The following is a 25,852-nucleotide window of genomic DNA, read 5'->3' on the forward strand; positions in this document are numbered from 1 at the left end:
ACATCGTGTTGCATGTTGATCAAACAACCCCCTCGACTCGCCGCGTGAGGCGTCCTTGTGCACGTCGCGTATTCTATCCCTGCGCGCGGCAGCGACGTGTTCCGGGAGCTGAATGCCAATGTCGTAGGGGGGGGGAGGGTCTGCTCGTCACGAGAGGGCTTTCAGGAGGCAGTTCGTGTAGTTTTACTATTTCCTCGTCCGCTGAAGGAGCGCAGACTCCAATGGGTGACTGGATGTGCCCATAGGTTGAGTCGCGTGGACACAATTGCACTGCTGTGACTTATATTTAATCTTCCATTCGTGACGGAGATGCGCGTATGTGACTGCTGGTGTTCTGATGCTGTTGATGGTTACATCGGTGTCTGCGAGGGGGGTGTTAAAGCCAGGAGGTGTGATGTTTGGGTCTCGAATGAGGCGTTTATTCTGAGCGACCGCGTTATTCCACTCTTACGTTCCACTCTAAGTTGTAACGTACAAAGACGGGTGTTAAATATGACTACATTCATTTTAGCGCAATCAATGACGTTTGCGGGGGCATCGTGTCAAATTCTGAAGAAAATCCCCCCCTGGCAAACCAAACAAAAACCGCCGTGAAAGACGCACAATTGTAATGAGTGAGACAGAAAATAAAATAAACACGTGGTTTGAGAACAAAACAATACATCGCAACCATTGCCAATTATGGTGAAAAAGAAAACATGCCAGCCGGAAGCGCGTGGGAATTGATGAACGATCCTGGAAGGGGAATATCAAAGAGGAAAACCCAGAGCGGAGATCTAATCGATTATTAATTCAAGCCGCGTACGGAGTATAAATGGGTTTCAGGTGAATAATGTCAACACAGATAAAATCCATGTCCACGCTCAAGATACGTTTATGGGATTGTGTTTGTGTATGACAGTACGTTGTTATCGAGTCGCGTATTCGTTATGTATTGTGATTGGTAGTCGGTAGCGGACCTTGTGGACTTTCCTGTGGCTTTAGCCTCACCTAACAACAGCAGGTGACTCACTTGGATCGCCGATGATCGGGGTGGTACATTTTAAATGTGTTGCTCCGGCTGGTGCCCACTCCCAACACGGCCTTGTGTGATCGCCCGTTGTTTATCGCGTGCGCGCGTTAACTCGCCAACATTTTAACAATGCCGTGCACGTTTAGAAAAGTAAAAAAACCGAAAACTTGTCTTTAAACACAGTCAACCTCTGCAGAAAACCAAGAAAAAAAAATACTGAGACACGCGAGACTGTTTTGATGACACGAGCTTCATCTAAATTATGATCCCGTTCTGTTAATGTTCCAATTTAAAATAAAATAAAATCCGTAAAAAAAAAAAAACAACTGCACGCTTCTTTTAGGCACCAATGGACACAGGCCTCGTGAAATCCACGTCCCTGACAAGCGAATAAATAAATGTGTGTACATCTCGACATGACGGAGCCGGCGGCCATCAATTTAAATGCACTTCGAATCATCGTAAATTATTCCCCTAAAGTGACCTTTAAGTATATGCATAGCAGCACTTATGGATTCGTCGCTGCAGTATGTCACGCTAAAGGGCCATTCCCATTGTCACGGCCGGGTCGGGAATCAGCCGAGTCAGCAGTCACTGCTTCTTGGCCTGTCGCCCTCTCTGTCAACGTGGGACCGATGCTAATTCACTAAGTACAGCAACGCGGGCGCTAAGCATACTCTCACACGGAGCAGACGTCTTTCACTGGAATTAAAATAAGAGGTGGGAGAGGTGGGGGGTGGGGGGATAACGCCGCTTATTCAAATCAAAACCACATTGAGAGAGCGAAAGATGAACGCATGGATTATTTTTGGTACCTAGATTAAGAGAGCACGTGCATGTTAAAGGCATCGGTCATATTGACGTTAAGCAACTTCAGTGGTTCCAAATAATAAAAAGAAAACATAATAAAATACAATTCTCACGACGTTTCGGCCACGTCGTGAGAATTGTATTTTATTATGTTTTATTTGTATTATTTTATTATTTCCCTTCTACATGACTTTACCGAAAGAACCAAAAAGATGAATCCCTGCAGTCACGAAAGCTTTAAATCGGAATTCAACTTCAGTGGGTTTCGGTGCAGACTCGTCGGATAGACGGGATGGATGCGTGTCGATCATTTGGATTATTTCGCTGCGATAAATTGCCACGCGATGTGACACTTTGTCGAGCTATCATTTGTGTTCAGGTCGCTTCTAAAAAAAGAAGCTAACGACTCAGTGGGCTTCGCCTGGTAACATAAACAAAGTCTAGTTGTATTTGTGTTTTTTTTAAATATATTATTGTGATTTGCTTACCTTTCCAATACTTTGCACTCCTATCGAGATTTTGTATTGTTTTGTCGTTGTGGCTTTCTGACCTCGTGCCCCTACTGGACATCTTTGATAAAAAAAAACGGCTTTATAACTCATCAGATTCCTCCGGAATAAATAAAGATTCTGACTGATGCTGGATGACAATGGCCATGGAATGACAGCCAAGGGGGAGAACGCGCCGGAGAGGACACCCACCATGATGGTAGAGGGATGAAATCAGCTGCTCGCGAGCAGGTACCCAGGTGGATTTGTTACCTCGCTTTATGCGGGTTCGGTTTGTGCGATTTCGCGTCTATGCGGCTAACCTATTTCTGAGCAAATTCGCTATATGCGGCTTGAAGTCACTCGTAAGCGGCCATGCGATCGTCATTTGTTCGTGGTAGAATTCGTGTTTTTGTCAGGGCACATACATTTTTACTGTTATTTAGATTTCCCACAAAACACTTTCAATGAAACACACGGTGCTTTTTTTGCAGTGAATTGTAATTCCAGAAGTGTGGAGCGGTGGTGCTGCGGTCAGCGCACTGCACTATGAACGTGGCGACCCGGCTTTGATTCGCGGCAATAGTTGACATCGGTTACGGGTGACATGATATCTGAATTGTTATTGAGTCCCCCATTCACCCACCCAAGCTGAAGAGCTTGGTGAAGTGTCGTCAAACAACACCCATAACCGACACGGCATCGGGAGGCCTTCATCCAGCAGTAGATTGACAAGGGGCTTTACATTATTCATGATTAAGCCTCCATATGTGGTGACGTGCTAGCAGAGCCTGTTAAACTGTAAGGTAGCATCAGCTGTTTCAGTGGCCACACTCAAACAGATGTGGACAGTAAAGAGCATGAATCATCATCATGCGAATTCCAGTCATCATCGCAGCGGCTTTTGGCTGGCCACCTGCATTGCACACTGTCAGATGCGCTTTATCGGCCGTCTGGAACGCTCTTCATTCCGATATTAGAAAGCCACTGGAGCTATGCACTTTAAAATCTAGATGGGAAAACTCAGATCCTTTAAAACTGCTTTTTGTGTTTAGTGTGTTGTCCTTCTCCCCTCACCTCCGATTAGCACGGTTGGCTACGTACGGTGCGAAAGAAGTTCAAGGTACAAACGCAGTGGACGTGTTTATGTGCTATTCTTGCGATTGGATGACTTGTCACGATTCCGGGTCACGATCTGGAATCATGCGTCGAGTCTAAAATAATCAATCAGCTATTACACGCCACGAATTGGGGCACGCTTACCGAGCCACCGATAGCCGAGTCGAATGCCACGCTTCGTCGTTTGGTTAACGTCTTCAGATTTTTTTTTTAAATATAAAAAAACACAGCACACGTAATCCTTAAAACACCAGCGTCTCGCTCAAATGGTTACAGCCGTAAAAAAAACGCACTGCCGCGCGCAAAGAGAGCAAAGCGTGGGTATCTTGTTGAAGCGCGCGTGAACTTCACAACCGACACTCGCAATGCGTCTATTTTATATTTCCCCGTGACATTTTTTTTGACGTCTTCCGCCCACGCGCCTCTGTGCAACTTGCGACGGCGGCATGGAACCCCTCGAGTATGGCCAGAGATAATTTTTATTCCATCTCCCCCCCCCCCCCCCACCATCTCTCAGTCTTCCGAGACTTTTTTGCTCAGAGAATTACATTTGGTCACGCAAGCGCAGCTTTTAAAACACCCACCCCCAACTGCGATACGTTTGAGGTATCCCTCTATAACACATTCCTCCTGCGGAGGGAGCTGGTAGGAACGTTGGGTTGCTCGGTCAATGGCCAGGGTCAACGGCGGCGTGGTGTATTCCGCAAATATGCCCGACTGTGAGGGCGGGCACAAGCCGGCGTGAGTAGGTTAAACGTTGATATTTATAAGGGCACCACGGGGTGACCAACCCCTCCCCACCCAGCCCCACCCCTCCCATCCCCCACCGAGCCCCACCCTCCCTACCTAGCCCCTCCCCACCCTCCCCTCTCCACCCAGCCCCACCCCTCCCATTTTTGGATTCACGACGGACGGACACAATAACCCCCTGTGGCCTGGTGTAACCAGGAGGTTTCTACCAGTATTTATTGCTGCTGCTGTTGTTGTTATACGTGGTTGGCAGGGCACCAGCTCCCCTGGCCGACACGGGTACACTCTGTTGAACAATCGAAAGCTGCTGTCCTTCCGTCAACCGCCGCAGCAGCAGCGGTTAATGGCAGAATGTGCCACGTGGAGCCAGCCACACGCGTGATCATGGTGCGTTGCGGATGGCAGATGCGTGTAATGTGCTGAACTTTCATTATTGGAGAACGATGACGCTGGTTGTCACCACCAGCGGAACGTCGTGCTCAAATTGTAAATGTTGTGGATTTACTCTCCAGCACACTGATGCAATGTGTGCTGATATAATAATAGGGGTTTCCCCCTTTTTTCTGGCAACAAAACTGAAGCCTTTTTACAAGGAGTCATGTGTGCATTAACCACAATACTTGTGGCCAAAATGCAAACAAAAACATACTCTGATAATATAAGGGGAAAGCCCCTATTATGGTACTGGCAAAGGAGGTCTAATGATGTACGTATATACTTCATTTGTTTTATTATACTCGCTTACGTTTTTTTTTCTTTACGATATGAAGTTGTTGTTGTTTTTTACATATATGTGCAAGCACATATTTAGCAGTGAAATAGTAAAACTTGACACCTTACAATTTAAATTTCATAAACATGTGACCAGGTGTACGAAAACGCTCAGGAATAAACTGAAATGACTCCAATAACAAGATGAAATCCTTTAGCAAGTTAATGTATTCCTTCGCTCTATAAAGTTTGAGCCCCGATCACGTGAAACGGTCGATCATAATGGGAGCGCAGACAAACTGAATTGACTCCCTTCGCAAGCGGCTGGCTTTATTGATCGTGACTCTTCGGGTGATCTGGCGTTTGTTGGTGGGTGGGATGGAGGGGAGGGACGTGAAGTATGGAGGGTGGGGTGGGGGGAGATGGGATGGAGGGCAGGGAAGGGATGGAGGCGGGGAGAGAGATTGAGAAATGGAGGAGAGGGATTAATTGTGGGGAGGGAGGGGAGAGAAAGGGAGGTGGAGGGGGGGATGGAGGATAGGAAGGCAGGTGGAAAGGAGGGGTTAGATGGAAGGGAGAGGTGAAGAGATGGAGGGGAGGGAGGCAGGCAGAGAGGAGGGATGCATGGATGGTGGGAGAGAGGTGGAGGGATGAACGTAACGGAGGGATGGTGGGGTGGGAAGGAGCAATAAAGGGGAGGCAGCTTAGTAATAGGTTTTTACTCTTTCAACTGGTACAAAAACTGACACCTTTATACAAGGCGTCATGTTTGCAATAACCACAACACAAGCAGTCAAAATGCAAACAAAAAGAAACAGCTCTGATGATGATAAAGATATGCGCCAAAAGGCGTCATCTGGTCCAACACCAATGGAGACTAGGCTCTAAGAAAAGCTGTCTCGGGTGTGGACCAATCAACTTCAAGGACAGTGCAAATCTTTATCATCATCAGAGTTGTTTCTTTTTGTTTGCATTTTGACTGCTTGTGTTGTGGTTATTGCAAACATGATGCCTTGTATAAAGGTGTCAATTTTTGTACCAGTTGAAAGGGTAAAAACCTATTACTATATTTTGCCACTGGTAAAAGAGGTCTCATAGTGGGAGGCAGCTTGTTTGCGGGGGAGGGGGGGGGCGGATTAGTAACAGGGAGTTGCCAGAGCGGTGGAGACTTGGCGTGCCGTGCCGAGACTCTCAGTGCACGCGCTGTGCGAGCGGTGGCGCTTGCCGGAGGAGGAGGAGGCCACGGAACAGCTGAACCATCGCTCTCTCGCACGCACGCAAGAGTGGCGCTGTGATAAGTCGTGACGGTGCAAGGAGGCCGTGTACGGATAATATTTAGTTGCCTAGGTAGATAAAATAACAACAACAAAAATGTCATCACGTTTGGTGACCATAGGCCCAAAACGTCAGGTGGCCAGCAAGAAAAAAGCACGAATCACGGTGTAACACGTGAGAGTTATAACGTGCTCTTGACTTGAGCAACGTTGTGCGAATTGGGAGAGTACGATTCGATAAGGTTTCATCACGCTTGCCAGTGAAGATTGAAAAAAATGGTTATACCTCGGCTCTGTCTGTAACGTGAGCAGGCACGATAACTCCCGCGAAGATGGTGACCCAACATGAACCAAACTTTTTGCATAAATTTGCGTTGCTAAAATCGGCCACATGTATCACGGGACTCCACAGAACTTGGGCGAAGCAAGTGCGATTTTCTGCAAAATTCTAAACTAACGCACATTTTCGAAACGTACAAATACCCCGTATTAACGTCGCCCCCCATTTTACGTCGTTTTCGCAAACAAGTCGTCACTCGATTCACACCACCAGCTGATTTGCGTCGCCACAACCCCACACTCACGTCGCTGACAGCATCGTCCGGCCTGTCTCGTTATCCGTCGTCTCTCAGCCTTCGCCTCCGCCCACTCACCCTGTGAATCGCTTCGATTCGCGTCGTTTCGACATTCGCCACCGTTATCGCACATTGCAGGAACGCATCGCCGATGTAAACTCCCGGGGCCGGCGCCGCGAGTCGTAACTTTCGAGTACGAACGCGTCGCGTGCGAAGAACGCGTTACAGAAAACCACGCGTACGCATAACCGCACGCTCCGTTACCCCCACTCCCCGCCCCCCCAAAAAAACCCACAAGTTGTTGTCTTTGAAGATCACGGCTGTGGGTGCCACTGACGCACATTTCGGTGGCAGGTGTCCGCCTCGTTCGTTTTTTTCTTTTTACTTGATACAGCAATCGTGCTGTGACGGTTCCACCTGAAGACGGAAGCTTGTGTTGCCTCCGAAACGTCGTGATTTTTATTTCATTTTTATTTTACTTTTATTAATTTTAATTTTTTACCTACGTGACTTTACCGAAAAAACCTAAGAATATGAATCATTGCAGTCACGAAAGCTTCAAATCTAGAATCGTTCAGTGTCGTTCTGCAGCGCAAGGTCCGCGTGCCACTGGCGGGCCCCGTGGGGGCCGTTCGTGAGGTCTCTGAAGTGCGGCCCTCCGACAAGAAACAAAGAGTGACACCCGCCCCCTCCGCCCCAACATCATCATCATCGTCGTGCTGCGGTCAAACCCCCCGGCGACCCTCACACTGATGATGTCTCATCAGCGAGTGGCCCTCCGAAAATGAGTGAAGAACACTGCTCTATCTTCTTGGTTCTTTCGGTAAAGTCACGTGACTTTACCGAAAGAACCAAGAAGATTAATCCCTGCAGTCACGAAAGCTTTAAATCGAAAATTAAGCACTGCTCTACACTATGAGACCTCCTTTACCAGTGGCAAAATATAGCCATAGGTTTTTACCCTTTCAACTGGTACATCTGGTACATCTGGTCCAATACCAATGGAGACTAGGCTCTAAGAAAATTTGTCTCGGGTGTGGACCAATCAACTTCAAGGACAGTGCATATCATCATCATCAGAGTTGTTTCTTTTTGTTTGCATTTTGACTGCTTGTGTTGTGGTTATTGCAAACACGATGCCTCGTATAAAGGTGTCAGTTTTTGTACCAGTTGAAAGGGTAAAACCCTATTACAACACTGCTCTAGTTGAACCCCCCACCCCTACCTCGCCCCCCCCTCACCCAGCAGAGGTGTGTGGCGGCCTGGCTGCTGCTGCTGTTGCTGCTGCACGTGCGCTGCGCCGTCGCGCGTTTGAGAGACGTCCGATAAGTGGGGGCTTGCGCTGCGGGTCGATGTGTTTGACACCTTCCCGTGATTGGGCCCATTAGACCGCGCGCATCAATCCTCCATCCGGTGACAGCGTCTGGCATCGGGGGATTTTTCGTGCAGGCTCGGGGAAAGAAGACGAGGAAGAAAAATCACCCGCGACTTTACCCTTCGGCGAAACGAAGAAAAAAGTTGCAACGCGTCGTTATAACGGGGGAAGTCCTGGCTCCGTGAAGTGACATTTAAACTCTAAACTAAACTGTGAAAAAACTAACAACTATATTTTTTATTTTACCAGGTAAGGCCCACTGAGCTATACGGCTTTTTTTTAATCCAGAAGCGAACTGGCCACACACGATAGCTCAGCGAGGTGTCGTATCGCGTGGGAATTTATAGGGGAATACCGGAGGACCCGGAGAAAAATCCACGTGACCATAGGGAGACGGAGAGACACGCAAACCCCAAATACACAGCAGGCATCGTCAGAGTCGGGATCGAACCCACGACCTCCTGTATACCGGGCGAGGTAGTTAACATCTCCTAGCCACCGTGGCGCCGAGAGATGATTTAAAGGGACTGCGTGCACTGGTTAATGACGCAACGTGGTCCTGTAACACGCGTGCGTAGTGAACCTATGCGACCGTCTGCGTCAATCCGCTGCTGAATGACGGCCGCCAGACGCCGTGAGAATCGTGGGGATTCATTTCTCGACTAATAATTATACCATTAAAGAATGACTTACATGTATTTTTTTATTTTAATTCATTGTCATCTTACCCCCCCACTGATACGACTGTGCGAATAGAGAGGCGTTTGTCCGTCGTTCTGCATTAACTTGAGAGCCAAACAGTCGTACCAGAATGCTCCTCACGAGAGAGAGACACGGGAATTCAATTAAAAATTCTGACCCGTCCCGTTAGGAATTGTACAATCCCATCCCTGCCCGTGACCTTGACAGACATTCCATTCCTGTCCCATCCCCCACTCCGCCAGGAATGGTCTCCTCCCACAATGAAACGAGCTCATTGAGCAGGTACAGGGCGGAGTGCGACATCGCAACGGTTCGCGGATGCCTTAATCCAACAGTTGATGGATCATGGTTGATTGATGATGGTAACGACACCCTTTGCCCGTGTCCTTGGGCTCAATTCCCATCCCATCTCGTGAGCTGATAAATAATTAAATCCGCCTCCCGTTCGTTCTCGTGGCCATCATTTCTATTCCAGCACATTCCCATTTTTGTTGTTGTTACTTTATTTTCATTCCCATGGAAATTCTGTGAGGCCAGGGGTGGGGGGGTTCCCGAAAGGAATACCAGTCCCGTCAGTAATTCAATTAAATGTCTTCTTCTTGGTTCTTTCGGTAAAGTCACGTAGAAGGGAAATAATAAAATAATAATAAAAATAAAACAATAAAATTCTCACGACGTTTCGGCCACAACGCAAGCAGCCGTCCTCAGGTGAAGAACAGAAGAACAGTGAACACGCCCTGTTGTTCACCTGAGGACGGCTGCTTGCGTTGTGGCCGAAACGTCGTGAGAATTTTATTTTATTATGTTTTATTTTTATTATTTTATTATTTCCCTTCTACGTGACTTTACCGAAAGAACCAAGAAGATGAATCCCTGCAGTCACGAAAGCTTTAAATCGAAATTCAATTGAATGTGTTAATCAGGTCAACATTTAGCGTGACAGTAGTTAAAGTAAACACGTTTTGTTCACATGTGTAATGCGCATTATGCCATTGTTTGGCATCGCCTCGTCGAGATGAAATATCAATTCGGAGCAATGCGTGACCTCCGTCCGTGCGAGAATGTCCCGCAGAATGAGGGTATCGCAGACCTACCTCTGTGATCGCTCTGAGCTGGCCTCTTACCCACACACCGAGGATGCACTGCGCTCATCCAAACGCGCCTCGCGATAGGCACGCCCGTCGCACGGCACTCGAAAGCGATGTTTAATTTCTCACAGCCAAATTCAGCAACAACCACAACAACAACAAAAAAGATACAACTTGCTCGGTTTATTTTCACGCGGCCACTGGTGTCTATAGGCTGACGCCGTCAAACGCGCTACGCGAGAGAAATCAGGCTTAAATCACGGACGGATCACCGCGATTCGAATCCAGAATCTCGGTGGGTCAGCGACTGGGTGCTCCGACCGTTGAGCCGATCAACCACCTCCAAGTGGTCAAACGATTTTAAATCGGTTGCCCCGTAGCACTGAGACACACAGAGCCTGATGCGCAGAGGCCACGATCAGTTAACGGGCCAGCTGTGGCAGCACCCGGGGGCAGTTGACTAATTGATAGAGACGTACTGCAGGAGCACAACGATGCAAGCTGACTGCGGATTCGCCAGCGCGCACGTGCGTGTGCGTGTGTCAGCACTTGCCCCTACAGTCTGTTAAGGCTATATGGGGGATCTTTGTCTTTGTCGGAGAGTGGGGAGCGGTGGTGTAGCGGTTAGCGCGCTGCGCTATGAACCCGACGACACGGGTTCGATTCCCGCTCACGGCCAACACCGGTGACGATTATCTGAACCGGTCCCGGGCCTCCCCTAGGTCGACTCAGCCTCAAATGAGTACCTTGTGCGGTGTGTAAACATTGCCACTAGGGAGACAAAGGCGGCCGGGCGTGGTGTTGGCCATCCAGCCCCTCGTGTGCCGTTCCGGCCTTCATAGGTGCTCGCTAACAGCACTTGCCCCTACAGTCTATTAAGGGGATCTTTGTTCTTTGTTGTGTGTCGGGGAGCGGTGGTGCAGCGGTTAACGCGCTGCGCTACAAACCCGGCGGCGACTCGAGTTCGATTCCCGCTCACGGCCACCAACACCACCGGTAACGATAATCTGAACCGGTCCTGGGCCTTCCCCCGCCTAGGTCGACTCAGCCTCAAATTAGTACCTGGTACGGCGTGTAAAAATATCGCCACCGAGGAGACAAATGCGTTCGTGCGTGGTGTTGGCCACCCAGCCCCTCGTGTGCCGTGCCGGCCTTTCATAGGTTCTCACGAACAGCACTTGCTCCAACAGTCTGTCAAGGCTACACGGGGTGATCTTTGTCTTTGGTGTCTGGCAGTGGTGAGCAGCAGCGGTGGTTAGCGCACCGCGCTACGAAACCTCGGCGACCTCAATTCCATCGCCGCTCTCAGTGACCAACGTCTGAACTACTCCTGAGCCCTCCCTGGATAGACGACTCGGTATTATACGAGTTACTCGGTGCGGAGTGTGAAAACATCGGCACTGGGGAGACAAAGGCGGTCGGGCAAGGCTCTGGCGACGCCAACCCCCTCTGATTGTGGCAATTCTGGCAATTCCGGCAAATCGCCACGACGAAGTTGGTTGTAATCACCGGCGAAACGTCACATTACTCAAATGGATTCATCTTCTTGGTTCTTTCGGTAAAGTCACGTAGAAGGGAAATAATAAAATAATAAAAATAAAACATGATAAAAGACGCTGTCTTCCCGACAGACCTGTTCTTCACCCGAGGACGGCTGCTTACGTTGTGGCCGAAACGTCGTGAGATAATTATTATATTATGTTTTATTTTTATTATTTTATTATTTCCCTTCTACGTGACTTTACCGAAAGAACCAAGAAGATGGTAAATGTTGTGAGTTTAGTCTCCAACATAACCGTCGTGCGTGCCGACGCAAGTGATTGATTGGCGCGTTTTGTGTACGTGACAAACGTTTACCGATTGGCTGTGGCGGGTGGTGGTGGGTTAACGACACATTTATATTCACGCGATCTTAACCCATACAACCTTCATCGTGACGGATCTAAGGACTCGGAGCTTGGGCTGGCTCTTTGCCACTTTCTATCGGGATTTTCCCACGAGATGCGTTGCTCGTTAAGAACTATAGGCGCCACTTGTTTAATTAAACATCTGACTCACAAAGGGGAGTGCTGAATATTTCACCGATTGTAAGTGCTCAGACACCTGATTGGAGGACATTCACGTTGAAATGTGGCCTTGGGTTGTTCCCTGATGAACCGAAGCTATTAAACATGGTTTAATATTTTATTTTAAGGCACCTCTGAGCTCTATAGCTATTTTTCCTGAAGCGACCTGGCCACAAATGATAGCTCAACGAAGTGGCTTATCATGTGGAAATGTACAGCAAATACTACAAGCGCATGTGTCTAAAAGTGGAGGGGAAAAACCGGAGGACCCGGAGAAAAATCCACGCGACCACGGGGAGAACATGCAAACTCCAAATATCAGAATCAGAATGTTTAACTCCAAATGTACAGGCGCCAGGTTCGGGTTTGAACCCACGACTTCCTGTACACCAGGCGAGGTGGTTAACATCTCGCCTCCGCGATGCCCTTCATTGAACCCTTTTATTGAGGCCCGGGGCACGATTTATGTCAGGTGTTTAAATATTTAGGCATATATCCGTCAGCACACCGGCCGGCATTTGAGGTGCACGGACTGTTCTCTAAATGTGTCCACGGCTTGTGTTCTCAATCCACTGCTAGAGGAGGGCCTCCCTAAGACTCTACGGATCGTAGGAATTTTATTTACGTATCGATTGATTGTCCAGTACTTTGACCACGCTGGACATCAATTCTTGATTTGAAGCTTTCGTGACTGCAAGGATTCATATTCTTAGGTTTTTTCGGTAAAGTCACGTAGGTAAAACATTAAAATTAATAAAAGTAAAATAAAATAAAAATCACGACGTTTCGGAGGCAACACAAGCTTCCGTCTTCAGGTGGAACCGTCACAGCCACGACAGCTGTATCAAGTAAATGAGAGATTGCAGGAGCTACCACTCCGTTTATATAATGGTTGGAGAGGGGGGAAGGGGCAAGTGCAGCACACTTTTTATTCATATGGTAAGGTGAGGCTTAAGAGGGTGAGCCTTTGTTATGGGGAGGTACGGTTTGTGACTCAACCTGGCCTACCTAACAATAGTGTGAAAAGGAGAAACATGGTAAACCTGTAATAGTTGTCTGTCAAATAAGATTGGTCAAATAAGTGTAGTTAAATCTTTTTTGCATGGACATCGCAGGTTGGTGAATGCAGGGGGCGTACAAGCGCGGTACGAGAAAGTGCGTTGCATTGTCCTCTCCTGCGCACCACAGAAGCCCCAGGGTTCTATGAGAGAAGCTGTTTTGTGCATTGGCGGTCGCACATCCGAACGCTGTCCAGGGCCAATGCCGCTCAGCTTCCGAGAACCGGTGATGCGGGGCGCATTCTGTTTGGTTTGGTCACGGGCAAATATATGCACACCAACCCTTAATACAACACGTAGTAGGCTATCGCCACCAATATCATCCATAATAGAGGTTTTTTTGGGGGGTTAGATCGCGTAAATATATAAATGTGTCGTTAAACCCGCCACCACCCGACACAGCCAATTAGTCAAGTTTGTCACGTCAACAGAACGTGGTCAATTCGTTACTAGTACAGCACACCGGTGTGTTGGAGAGCCAAGTAAAGCGCTATAGCTCCAGTGGCTTCCTAATATCGGAAGAAAGAGCGTTCCAGACGGCCGCAGACGCGCGTCTGAACACGCGCTCGATGCGGTGACCGCCTTTGTTCGATGGCCAGCAGCCAACACGCCGCTGCTGCTGCTGCGAGGATGACCACCGGAGTTCGCGTGAAGGTTTATGCTCCTTGACGTGATCAGCAAGCTATTGTGCTTCATTTGCGGCAAGCACTTTGTGTGTGTGTTGTCTTGCATGGGCAGCTTATATTTGTAGCTCTTGATTGCCCTGATTGAGCTCTTTGTGTACAGAGCGGTGGCATTTTTTACACGGGGATAGTGCTTTGTGATCGTTCGATGAAAGGAGCGCGATAAATTAAAATAAATTCGAATTATTTGTCACGAGGACAAACATATGAAATCGTGCAATATTGATTGCGAGTGTCTGAATGGTGACGTTTATTTTATCTTGGTCATCTCAGTCAGTCGACTCGTGGCACCTGGGTCTGCCCCGTGACCTCCTGCCAGCGGGCGTTCGACACTTCACGTGGCCTCAAGGTGCACATGGCCTGGCACAAGCGTCGTGGTGACGTCACCGCCACTTAGTGGCGAATGGCGGTTGTTTTTGTTATTTTAAAAGACTTGGTAACATGCAATTTTATCGAAGGGAAACTGCACAAAGTAGGGAGGTAACGGTAATGTTCTGCTGCCTTTAGGCCCTAACAAAAAGCCAACGTTGTTTTGCGTTTTGTAAAAAAAAAAAAATGTTACGCCATCATTATTTATGCTCACACCGAAAAAGCCAAGACTACAACTAAGTTATGATTCTGAAGGGTCAATAGGCGAGCCAAAATAAATAGAATCACAATTGGGGACGTAGCCGACGACCGCTTCTAGAATTGCACGCAATGCTAAAATCGAAATGTCTTTTGTCCGCAAGAAAGGTTCACGTGCAGGACATTTCCATTAGCCATGATTGTATCCATGCACGTGACTCTTTTCTTTTTTCTTATTGTTATGGAAAGCAGAGCTTCTGTACAATGCAAATGCGGTTTTAACCGATGCATCATAGGGTAGGCTCTCTACGTTGAAGAAACTACGTCGGATTTTTAAAAAAATATACATTTTTGTTTAAACATTCCGCGCGGTCCATATCTATCTACGGGGTTGGAGAACGGCGAACGGTCTTCGTGGGCCGCTCCGCGCAGGGCTTTTGTTTGATCCATTATCGAGAGAGAGAGAGAGAGAATATACAGCCTGGCTGTACACGGGTGACTTTCCATTAATAGAATGAGATTTTTTTTTTACTCAAGTCGTAAACTTTCCAAAACCGTATGCTAATAACAAAAAAATACCAAAACAATAATAACAATAATTAAACAGGGACAAATGGAAGGATAAAGAACAGTTTTCCTTGCTAAACAGAAATGTGCGGGAAAACCCATCTTCTTTTTCATCATCATCATCATCGGCCATGATCGACCCACTGCTGGATAAAGGCTTCCCCAAGCCGTCACCATCTCTCATGGAGCTGCGAGGTAACAATCCACCTGACACCCTGCACACCAAGCTAATTAGTTTCGCCACTGTTCACCATCCCTGCCAGCAACAGAGCTCGCTTAATTTTAACACGGTCAATGGCTATGATACATTTATTAGCCTGCCTAGTGCAGTTGGTCTTCTTGGTTCTTTCAGTAAAGTCACGTAGAAGGGAAGTAATAAAATAATAAAAATAAAACATAATAAAATAATTCTCACGACGTTTCGGCCACAACGCAAGCAGCCGTCCTCAGGTGAACAGGTCCGTCAAGTAGACAGAGTCTGAATTGCACGCTCCAGGCTTGGAGCGACTATTTATGCTGAGATGGAGGGGCGAAGAGCGTCTTGACAAAATAATTTGTCTTCAAATGCCAACTTGAACTTTGTCCACGTGGGAAACGTGCGCGTGGTTTTTATTTTTCTTCCTTCAACATTTTCCGAAGAAAATTAAACGGAAAAAAAAATAGTTCACCGCCAAAAGTCTAATGAGTTTTCGGGTCACACTCGTGCAGTGCAGTTTCATTATTAGTTTTAGATATACTAAAGATCAATTCGCCTCCGTCTTGGTACTGGCCTGCGCGTTACGTCAAATGCCACGACATCGGTCTGCTCAATTGACAACAGGATGGGATTCAATGCGGTTGGTAGACCTGAGTGGTGGAAATTCTGCATTCCCATGGCAGTGGCCAGCCTCTGTTGGGAGACGACCGATATTGATTGGCTTCCTTCACAGTTCTTAAGTGGCACTGCTGTGATCTACAACCGGAGGGACTGATGTCACCTGACGAGCAGCACGATAGTAAAGCGACTGCCTGGACTTTTGTTGCAACCATGCTGCTGCCGCCCAAGTTCAAGTTCATATATTAGGTAGAGCCCTGTGAGCCATTCGGCTCTTGAATCGGGTGCAACCGCAACAAACAAAAAACAAAAACATGAACAAGAAAACATCTGAAAGTGAATATGTGACTGAGTGCAAACAGAATTTTTTTTTGCCCACAGCAGCCTATAACACCTGTGTCGCGAGCACGGTCGTCGCACATTCAAGCATTGTCCAGCCCCCCGCCTGCTTAGCTTCCCACATAGTGGCGCGTTCCGGGTGGCTTGGTCACAGGCGCACGCATGTTTCGGTGTGTGTGTGCGCGTTCTGTCTCAATGCCGGTGCTTCTCGGCGTGTCGCATGCCACGACACCTCGCTTATCTCGTCAAGGAGCACAAACCATCACACCAAGCGAACTCTGGTCATCCTCGCAGCAGCAGCAAGCAGCAGCAGCAAGCAGCAGCAGCAGCAGCAGCAGCAAGCAAGCAGCAGCAGCAGCAGCAGCAAGCAAGCAGCAGCAAGCAGCAGCAGCAGCAGCAAGCAAGCAGCAGCAGCAGCAGCGGCTTTTGGCTAACAATCGAACAAAGATGGCCGCCGCATCGCGCGCTTTCGGATGCGCTTCTGCGGACGTCTGGAACGCTCTTCCTTCCGATATCAGGCAACCGCTGGAGCTGTGCACTTCTAAATACAGATTGAAAGCTCATTGCTTTAGAATAGCTTTTTGTGTTTATTCAGTTGTCCTTCCCCCGCATCTCCGACTCGTGCGGTTGGCCACGTGCGGTGCCGAAAGAGATCCCACGTGCCGTACAAGAGCGAGCGTTCCAGACGGCCGCAGAATGGCACCTGAAAGCGTGCGATGCAGGAATGAAGAAACTGGATACAAACACGTGTGTGTGTATATGTGTATATATACAAAACGGAGATGGCGAGCGTCTCCACTCACGAAGTCAAAGCAGGCGTCCAGGGGGGGCCTCCACGCGTCGGCGGCGCCGTAGTGGCCCTCGCGGCCGTTGAGGCCTCCGCCGGGGTCCCCGTCCGGTTCGGCGCGCTCCGCGTACTGCAGGCAGCACGGTCGCAGGGTTTGCTCTGGCCCGGCCTCGCGGCCTGGGGCGTAAGGGGGAGATGAGCAGGGGGACGAATCACTCGGCGTGCTTCTCTCTCTCTGTCTCTCTCTCAGCTCTCGCCGGCTCGGTTTCGTCAGTGGCGTCGTCGTTATCGTTGTTGCTGGCACTCCGTTAACCCTCTTCCCGTTCCGATGACGTACGCGGATGTACGTGTACGTCATTGGAGTTTCTTCCTATTCCGTTCCGATGACGTATGTTATACACATTCAGACATTGTCCAGGCTCGCACCTGCTTAGCTTCTGAGATCGTGTTCCTATGTGTACATCACCGGCTTTTCTTCTGATTCTGTTCCGACGACCTATATATACGTGTACGTCATCGGTTTTTCTTCCGATTCTGTTCAAAATGTAACCGGAAAAAAACTAAAATAAATAACTTTATTGTTACCAAGGCTCCCACAAGGCGATGCAGTAGGGCGTGTGGCACAATTTGGCGTTACCTATCGTAGAGTGCAGTCGTGTCGCTATGGTTCTCTGCGGGGAGTACAACGTCTTTAAAAACAACAGCACTATGCCTCTCTAAATAAAATTAACACTGAGCCATTGCATTTTCCGATAATGTAGTCTGCAGCCTCAGACTAGTTTATCATCATCATAATCATCATAACTGCCACTGTTATTTTTATAATGATATTAAGCATCATTAGCATGATCACGAACAAAATCACGTGAACCACCATCATCATACTCTTTGGTTCTTTCGGTAAAGTCACGTAGGTAGAAAAATAATAGATCACGACGTTTCGATCGCAACACAAGCAATCGTCATCAGGTGGGACAACCACAGCAAGAATAAACTTTAGCAGTATGGATTCTTGGAGTCACGAAAGCTTAAAATCAACACCATCATCATAATCACTATTATCATAATCACCACCTCTACCACTAATGTCATCATCATCATTACCGCCACCATTTCCACCAGGACCATTATCATCAACATCGTCATCATGATTGGCATCACCACCATGACGAAAATCACGACCACTGTTATCACCGCTACCATCACCATCCTCGGCATCACCAGCATCATCATCACTACCACCAGCATGATTTGAATCACGAATCCGATCATCGTCACCACCACCACCACCACCATCATCAACATCATAGTCAGAATCACCACCATCATCATCATCAACATCACAGCCAGAATCACCACCACCATCGCCAATTCAATATTTTAAAAGCACGTGACCATTCTGAGCTGAGTGACTCGGATATCCACAATAGAGGTTGTTGTGGGTTAGATCGCGTCAATATATAAATGTGTCGTTAAACCCCTCCACCACCCGACACAGCCAACTAGTAAGGGTTGTCACGTAAACAGAACGTGCCAATTCGTCACTAGTACAGCACTAACCGGTGTGTTGGAGAGCCAAGCCACAACATTTACAATCTGAGCACGACGTTTCACCAGTAATTACAACCAGCTTCATCAGGCGACAGTTTGTAAATGTTGTGGGTCTTGGCTCTCTAACACACCGGTTAGTGCTGTACTAGTAACGAATTGGCACGTTCTGTTTACGTGACAACCCTTACTAGTTGGCTGTGTCGAGTGGTGGCGGGTTTTAACGACAACATTTTTACGCGAGCCAACCCAAAAAAAACCCCTATGTTACGGATGATATTGTTCGCAAAACCCTCCTACGTGTTAGACGTGGCAGCATGAAGGCAGCCTCGATGCTTAGCCCCGCACCAGAACATGATGTATGACATATAGAACAGCCATCATCATCATCATCATGGGCCGTGCTCAATCCACTGCTCGGTGAATGCCTCCACAGGGGCCGCTGCCATCTCTCACGATCCTGCGAGGCAATAAAGGTGCAGTCGTCGCCAATAATTCACTGGGTCGTGTCGTGGAGCGTGACAGCGTAAACAAACGCCAAGATTTGTTTACAGCCCTTAGAAGCTGAAAGTTGTCCGTTGTTTTTTCGTCTTTAAATGAAAATTGACGTTTGGTGAGAGAAGTTTTAGCGAAAACATCACTCTCTCTCTCTCCCACAATGCACTGCTTAGAGCGGCGCTATGGAAGGAAGTTACCGACAGCTGAATCAGCGCTCAACGTGGGAGCGCATCTCTCACTGCACGGTGAACCCAGTCCCATCGCTCCGTGGCACGGCTAAGTGCCGGTGGCGAGCGACTTGGGACATCGCCCTTCCAATACGAACTAGAACTTTTGTCTGCCCGAGACAACTTTTTTTAGTTTCACATTTTCCGAAGGAAATTTAACGGTAAATTGTTCACCGGCAAAGTCTAATGAGGGTTCAGGTAACACTCATGCAATGCTCCTTTCATTATTGGTTTTAGATATGACAAAGATCGATTCGCCCCCATCTGTGGCACGGGTTGTCACCAAGTTCGCACGTTACGTCAAATGCCATTACATACGTTTGCTCAATTAACAACAGGACAGCATTCAATGCGGGAGGCAGACCTAAACCAAGCAATAGTGGAAGTGAAAATTGACATTTGGCGAAAAAAGTTTGGCGACAACTTAACTCTCTCTTTCTCTCCCACAATGCACTGCTGCATGGTCACGGAGGAAGTAGTCGCCGATAAATTAATCAGTGCTAAACGTCGGAACGCCATCGTTTAACACCACGCCGAACAAACACAAAAAAATCAACAAAGTCAGCCAAAAATTCCGAATGTCAACAACGCTGTTTTGTAAACTCAGTCTGGAACATCGTGTCTGCAGATATGGATATACATATTGAAGGGTAGGTGATTCAATGAATGGTTGACCTTTAGCGATTGTTCACTTCCATCTGACGCAACAAACGGAATGACGGATTTCCTCCGAACGCGTTAGTTTTATTTGGCGAAGCTGTACAAGCTCAGCGCCACAATTGTAATGTGGAATTAAACGCAAGTCAAATTACGCAAAGGGAATGCACGTGGCTGAGCTAAAAGCACCTTGTGATCCTTACATTTTTAGAGACATTATTATTTTATAAGTGACTTCCAATCTTTCTGGGAGAAAGTCTCCTCCGGTAATCGAGCCGGATGTAATATATATATAGGTCATTGCTTATTTACTATCCTACATCGTTCGTAACAGTCTCGTTATTATATTCATATAAAATACATGTTTTATTAATACCCTGGCGCTGATTGGATGTCACGTGCCAAGAATTCGCGAGCGAATTAAAAATGACCGCAATGGATGATTTCACTTGGCCGTAATAATTTCACGTCGGGGTGGAAAACTGTGCCGAGGGCACGGTGTCCGCGAACGCCTTCCGACCTTGGATTGCGACCTTTGTAGAAATTAAACTTTCTGAAAACGAGAGGCATAAGGTCAAGGGTAGTTATCGCGTTGCGTGGCGAGAGGTTAACTGGCTCACCTGGAATACAGGCGATCGTGGGTTCGATCCCCTGACCCCTGACTCCTGCTGTATATTTGGAGTTTGCGTGTCTGTCTCCCCGTGGTCGCGTGGATTTTTTTCTCCGGGTCCTCCGGGTTTTCCCTCCGCATTTGGAAACACGCGATTAGAGTATTTGGTTGCTATAAATTTCCACGCGATAAGCCACTTCGTTGAGCTATCATTTGTGGCCAGGTCGCTTCTGAAAAAGAGCTTTTAGCTCAGTGGGCCTTACCTGGTAAAAGAATAAATTGTTTTTAGATATAAGATGATGATGATGATGTTTTTAGATTTGTAAAATAGAAAAGCTCAGTTTACATCACGACCCATGTGACGTTTGTTTCGATAATGTAACCATTAATTTAACGTGAAGCGTACCCTTTGCTTTTAATAAACATTGCAATATTTCATATGTGCGGCCGTGTGTGTCGAGTATGCAGATTGAAAACTGCAAAACAAAATCTAGCCCATCGCGATTCACCACTTCCGATGATTATCCACGATTCGGGTTGATGCTGCGGGTTTTACTCTCCAACGCACCGGGCGTGCTAAACTCGTAACTCGTTGGCACCTTGTGTTTACGTGACGAACCCTTATTAATTGGCTGTGTCGGCTGGTGGCCGGTTTAACGACGCATTTATATTTAACCCAATAACACATTTATTGTGGATTTGATTCGAGACTCAATTGTGGTGAGTGTAGCGGCCTCTACTGGCTGCAGGGGTCAATCGAACCCATTAAGTGCAACAGATATCAATCGAAAACAATCGATTCTTACGCACACGATTCGATGAACGAACAGCGAGCATATAATCTGAATGCAATGAACGAATTGATGCGTTGTTACATGCCGACTGTAAATCCATCAAGGTGACTTGTCGTTGAAAATCGACCTCAACAAAACTAAATGGAACGAAAGCTGAAAAGTGGACGGAGATGCATGGCTAGATGCATGCTGCAAATACACCGAGAGACACAGAGAAAGGAATACATGGATCAAAGAACAATACGAACATTCGATACATCATATTGACAGCTGCGAAAAGTAATTGGGCCAGGACTGGATAGGTTTCTGTAACGGACGGTGGGCCTACGGAGGAGACCGATGATGGAACAGCTGCAAAAAGGGGTGAGAAAATGAACGGGCCCCAAGATTCGCGATCACCACGCAGACAGACGGAGTTACGGGATCGGCGCGCTGAATTCGAGGCGTCGCAAAGACGCCGTGGGGTTGGCAACGACGTGGGAAGACCTCTGTTCGGCGGTGAACTTAGAATCAGAATACGTATTTGTGCTGGAGGAATCCGACGAGCTATGAAGCTCGTCGTTGTGTTGCAGTCGAAACGTCGTGAGAATCTTTGTTAAATATTTTTATTATTTTATTATTTCCCTTCTACGTGACTTTACCGAAAGAACCAAGAATACGAGCTATGAAGCTTTCTTCACAGATGTCCAGCAGTGTATGGGGCACGGCTAACGATGAACTTGCCGCTGGTTTCTTTTTTTTGTTTAAATAAATTCCGGCCCATCGTGAGGTCCGCGTGACTCAGGTCATCCAGAAGCGTGCGTAGCGTCGCGGTGACCGATGAGGCGCGCGGTCACAGAGCCGCGATCGTTCTCTTGCCGTGCCAGAGCGAGGCAGGCAGAGGTGGGTGATGACGCGGGAGTGGGTGTGGAGGATATTCAAATACAGCACAACGGAGATTTACCCTCCCCCCCCACCGCCCCACCACCCCCCAGTATGTAAGAACAATAGCTCAAGTCAGGATAAGTCACCTTGGCAGTGACGTGCTTTGAATCAATTGCGCAAGAGTGACGGTGAGCTATTGAAGTCGTGAGCCGCGATATGAAATGGAAGGCATGCACGGAAATCCATTCCATTTCTCTGATTGTGCCGAGATTCTTTTTTTGCTTTCAGAGTATGATCTACTGTACATGTTTTTAGAATAATAATAAAGATCATTTATGGCCCTTCGTCATTGTACTGTCGGATAGAGCCCGACCCATGCCATTAGGGACGTCACAGTGGTGAAATGTTAACTACCTCGACGGGTATACAGGAGGTCGTGGGTGCGATCCTGACCCTGATGCCTGCTGTATATTTGGAGTTTGCATGTTCTGCCGGTGGTCGCGTGGATTTTTCTCTGGGTCCTCCGGTTTTCCCCTCCACATTTAGAATCTATACGCGTTTAGAGTGTTTGGCTATTGCTATACGTTTCCACATGATAAGCCACTTCGTTGAGCTATCATTTGTGGCCAGGTCGCTTCAGAGAAAGAGCTATGAAGCTTACCTGGTAAAGTGAAAATAGTTTAGTTATATTTCGTCATAGGGGTTGTTATAGCGAGTTGGTGAAGAAGATGCCTGGGAACGATTCATACTTCTCTCACCAGTGATGTTAGCCTTTGCCAAGAATTAATCGCAAGTGAAGGGGTTTATCGTGCAATGAGAGAACCGCTACACTACCACCAAAATGTTTTGCTCACGGTTATTTATTAAAATCTCTTTGAGCAATGTTTATTATTATTATAATTTTCTCAGCGTGTGTCCTGTACAGCGGCAATGCAGCGCCACCAGAGGAAACAGCGGATTGACAAGGGAAGCTGCACTTTTCAGGGGGCTACAATCGCTTTTTTTATGTTTGCCATACGAGGGACAAACTCACGTGCCGTGCAACAGCGTTTCACGCGTAGGGATACATTCCATTTTTTTAAATTTTCCATAACTGGAATATGCCAAGTTAAGGGAGGAATCAAATGTAATAGGTCCAGCCGCTAGTGTCCAAACTGAGACCAATAGGTTCACTGCCCTTGAGAAGCCAGTTTAATTATGGCCGGGTGCCCAGACGTGGAGCCAAGGGTCTCAGCGGTGCTGTCTCAGTGTCTAACGTCGTTGTAAACGTGTGGCCCACCTGGTCACCTCCTGAATCAGGGACTTTGTTAACGAGTGACCAGACGACGCATTGTGCGAGAATTTATTTTCCGATTTAATTTTTGGTATGTTGGTATATAACAATATCGCCGCGGTGGCTAGGAGATGTTAACTACCACGCCTGGTATACAGGAGGTCGTGGATTCGATCCCGACCCTTACGCCTGTATAGTTTGGAGTTTGCGTGTCTCTCTCTCCCCGTTGTCGCGTGGTTCTCCAGGTCCTCCGGTGTTTCTGTCAACGCGCATTCAGAGCATTTGACTGCTGCTATACATTTCCACGTGATAAGCCACTTTGTTGAGGCATCATTCGCGGCCAATGTGGATTCTGAAACATTCCTGCGGAGGGAGCTGGTAGGAACGTTGGGTTGCTTGGTCAATGGCCAGGGTCAACGGCGGCGTGGTGTATTCCGCAAATATGCCCGACTGTGAGGACGGGCACAAGCCGGCGTGAGTAGGTTAAACGTTGAGTTTTATAAGGGCACTACGGGGTAACCAGCCCCTCCCCACCCAGCCCCACCCCTCCCACCCCCCACCCAGCCCCACACTCCCCATCCAGCCCCTCACCACCCTCTCCACCCAGCCCCTCCCCACCCTCCCCTCCCTACCCAGCCCCTCCCTGCATGACGAACGGACGGACACAATAATCGCCTGTGGGCTGGTGTAACCAGGAGGTTCCTACCAGTATAAAATAGTTAATGTAGCTCATTGAGCCTTACCTGGTCAAATAAAAAGTTTCATATATTTGTTATTCATTTACCAATTTTGCTACCTGTATTACGACGAGTCAATTGGGATCTCGGACCCTTCGTGTTGTAGAACGGCTCGCGCAAGTGGATGTCGCAGAACTACATCTCTGATGCCTTCAAGTGTCCTTCGGTGGCGCAATGGGTGGCAGTAGCCTCCTGCCCACTTACCTCAGAATTGTGTTGGCAGGAGCGCATTCTTCCACTGAGGGGGCGGTTTTAATATCGTACAATTTTGCACTACAATTTGGATTTATATAGCGTGTTTTCTTTATTGCGTACGGATTTAAATAACATCTAAATGCAAATGCACCTCAAGGACATTTCGGGAGGGGCATCTTGCCGGACTCAAGTATATTATATTCCTTCCACTTGTTCATAGCAACAACAAAAAAACGTGTCAAATTAATGCACGGTCTTTTCCTTTCTTAAATTAAATTTTTTGTCTACCGGGTTTTCTTAATTGAGTTGCTCCGCATGAATAACGTATTGCGGAGGCCATATACCAACACGTGTGAACGGAACTACGGCCAAATCACACTCCGCGCGGCGGTGGCTACGCGCGTGGCTCGTGATCCGGCGTTGTCGGAGGAGGGCGATGGTTGGCGGATCACGCACACACACACAGACAGGTGTTCATTCTAGATTTGAAGCTTTCGTGACTGCAAGGATTCATACTCTTAGTTCTTTCGGTAAAGTCACAGAGGTAAAAAATGAAATTAAAATTAATAAAAATAAAACAATAAAATCACGACGTTTCGGAGGCAACACAAGTCTCCGAAACGTCGTGATTTTATTATTTTATTTTTTATTAATTTTAATTTCAGTTTGTTTTACCTACGTGACTTCACCCAAAGAACTAAGAGTATGAACACAGACAGGTGTTGACAAAACTTCCCTTCCCGTGAGCGTCGAGGATGTGGCATAACACAGCAAATGTGGACCTCACCCCGTGTCCCTCCCTCCCCCCCCACCCAACTTATTCCATCTGTACGGGATGAAGCGTTTCCATCCCCATAACGTGCGCGGGGTTTTCTCTGGGCGTTCCAGTTTCCTCCCAGGTGCAAACACCCGTTCATTGGGAGAAGAAGAAGAAGAAGCAAATCCCAGCGCTATATAGAGAGGACCGCAGAGCTTGCAGGGGGATTTAGTGCCAGGCTCCCCACGCGCCTTGCTGCCTTCTCCCGCTCGTCTGTGGTTACCTCCTCGCTCCTCCGAGTCGTTCTGTCTCTCTCTCTCTCTTGGAGAGTGAGCGAACACTGTGTGCGCACGTTACAAGTTGTTATAACGTATGAGCTAACCCAAAGTTGTCGTCGGTGGCTGCGGAGCTAGCGTGGTGAGCAATGCAGCAAAAAACAAATCCATTGTTGTACTCTACATCTATACTCGTGCAATCTACGCTCTCTGCATTCGACTAATCCACATATTTGTGGTGTATTCCGCAAATATGCCCGACTGTGAGGGCGGGCAGAAGCCGGCGTGAGTAGGGTAAACGTTGAGTTTTATAAGGGCACCATGGGGTGATCAGCCCCTCCCCACCCAGCCTCACCCCTCCGACCCCCAACCCAGCCCCACCCTCCCCACCCAGCCCCTCCCCACCCTCCCCACCCAGCCCCTCCCCACCCTCCCCTCTCCACCGAGCCCCACCCTCCCCACCCAGCCCCTCCTCACCCTCCCCTCCCCACCCAGCCCCTCCCTCCCCACCCAGCCCCTCCCTGCACGACGGGCACAATAATCCCCTGTAGGCTGGTGTAACCAGGAGGTTCCTACCAGTAGAATAAGTCAATAGATCAGTGGGCTTTGCCTGGTAGGATGGGGATAGTTTA

At 48.0% G+C, this 25,852-nt stretch overlaps 1 protein-coding gene across 2 annotated transcripts in view; it reads right to left on the reverse strand.

The window, feature by feature from the left end:
• LOC133344189 (serine/threonine-protein kinase 3-like) overlaps nucleotides 1-25,852 on the reverse strand; it is a 139,501-nt gene that overhangs the window by 14,588 nt on the left and 99,061 nt on the right. For both annotated transcript variants that reach the window (XM_061554217.1, XM_061554216.1), the window contains exon 10: nucleotides 16,802-16,962. In XM_061554217.1, coding sequence (XP_061410201.1) covers nucleotides 16,802-16,962 — 161 coding nt within the window. The remainder of the gene's footprint in view (nucleotides 1-16,801; nucleotides 16,963-25,852) is intronic.

The sequence above is a fragment of the Lethenteron reissneri genome, chromosome 19, assembly GCF_015708825.2.
Source record: "Lethenteron reissneri isolate LAM-NWPU_2019-01 chromosome 19, ASM1570882v1, whole genome shotgun sequence".
Lineage (NCBI taxonomy): Eukaryota > Metazoa > Chordata > Hyperoartia > Petromyzontiformes > Petromyzontidae > Lethenteron > Lethenteron reissneri.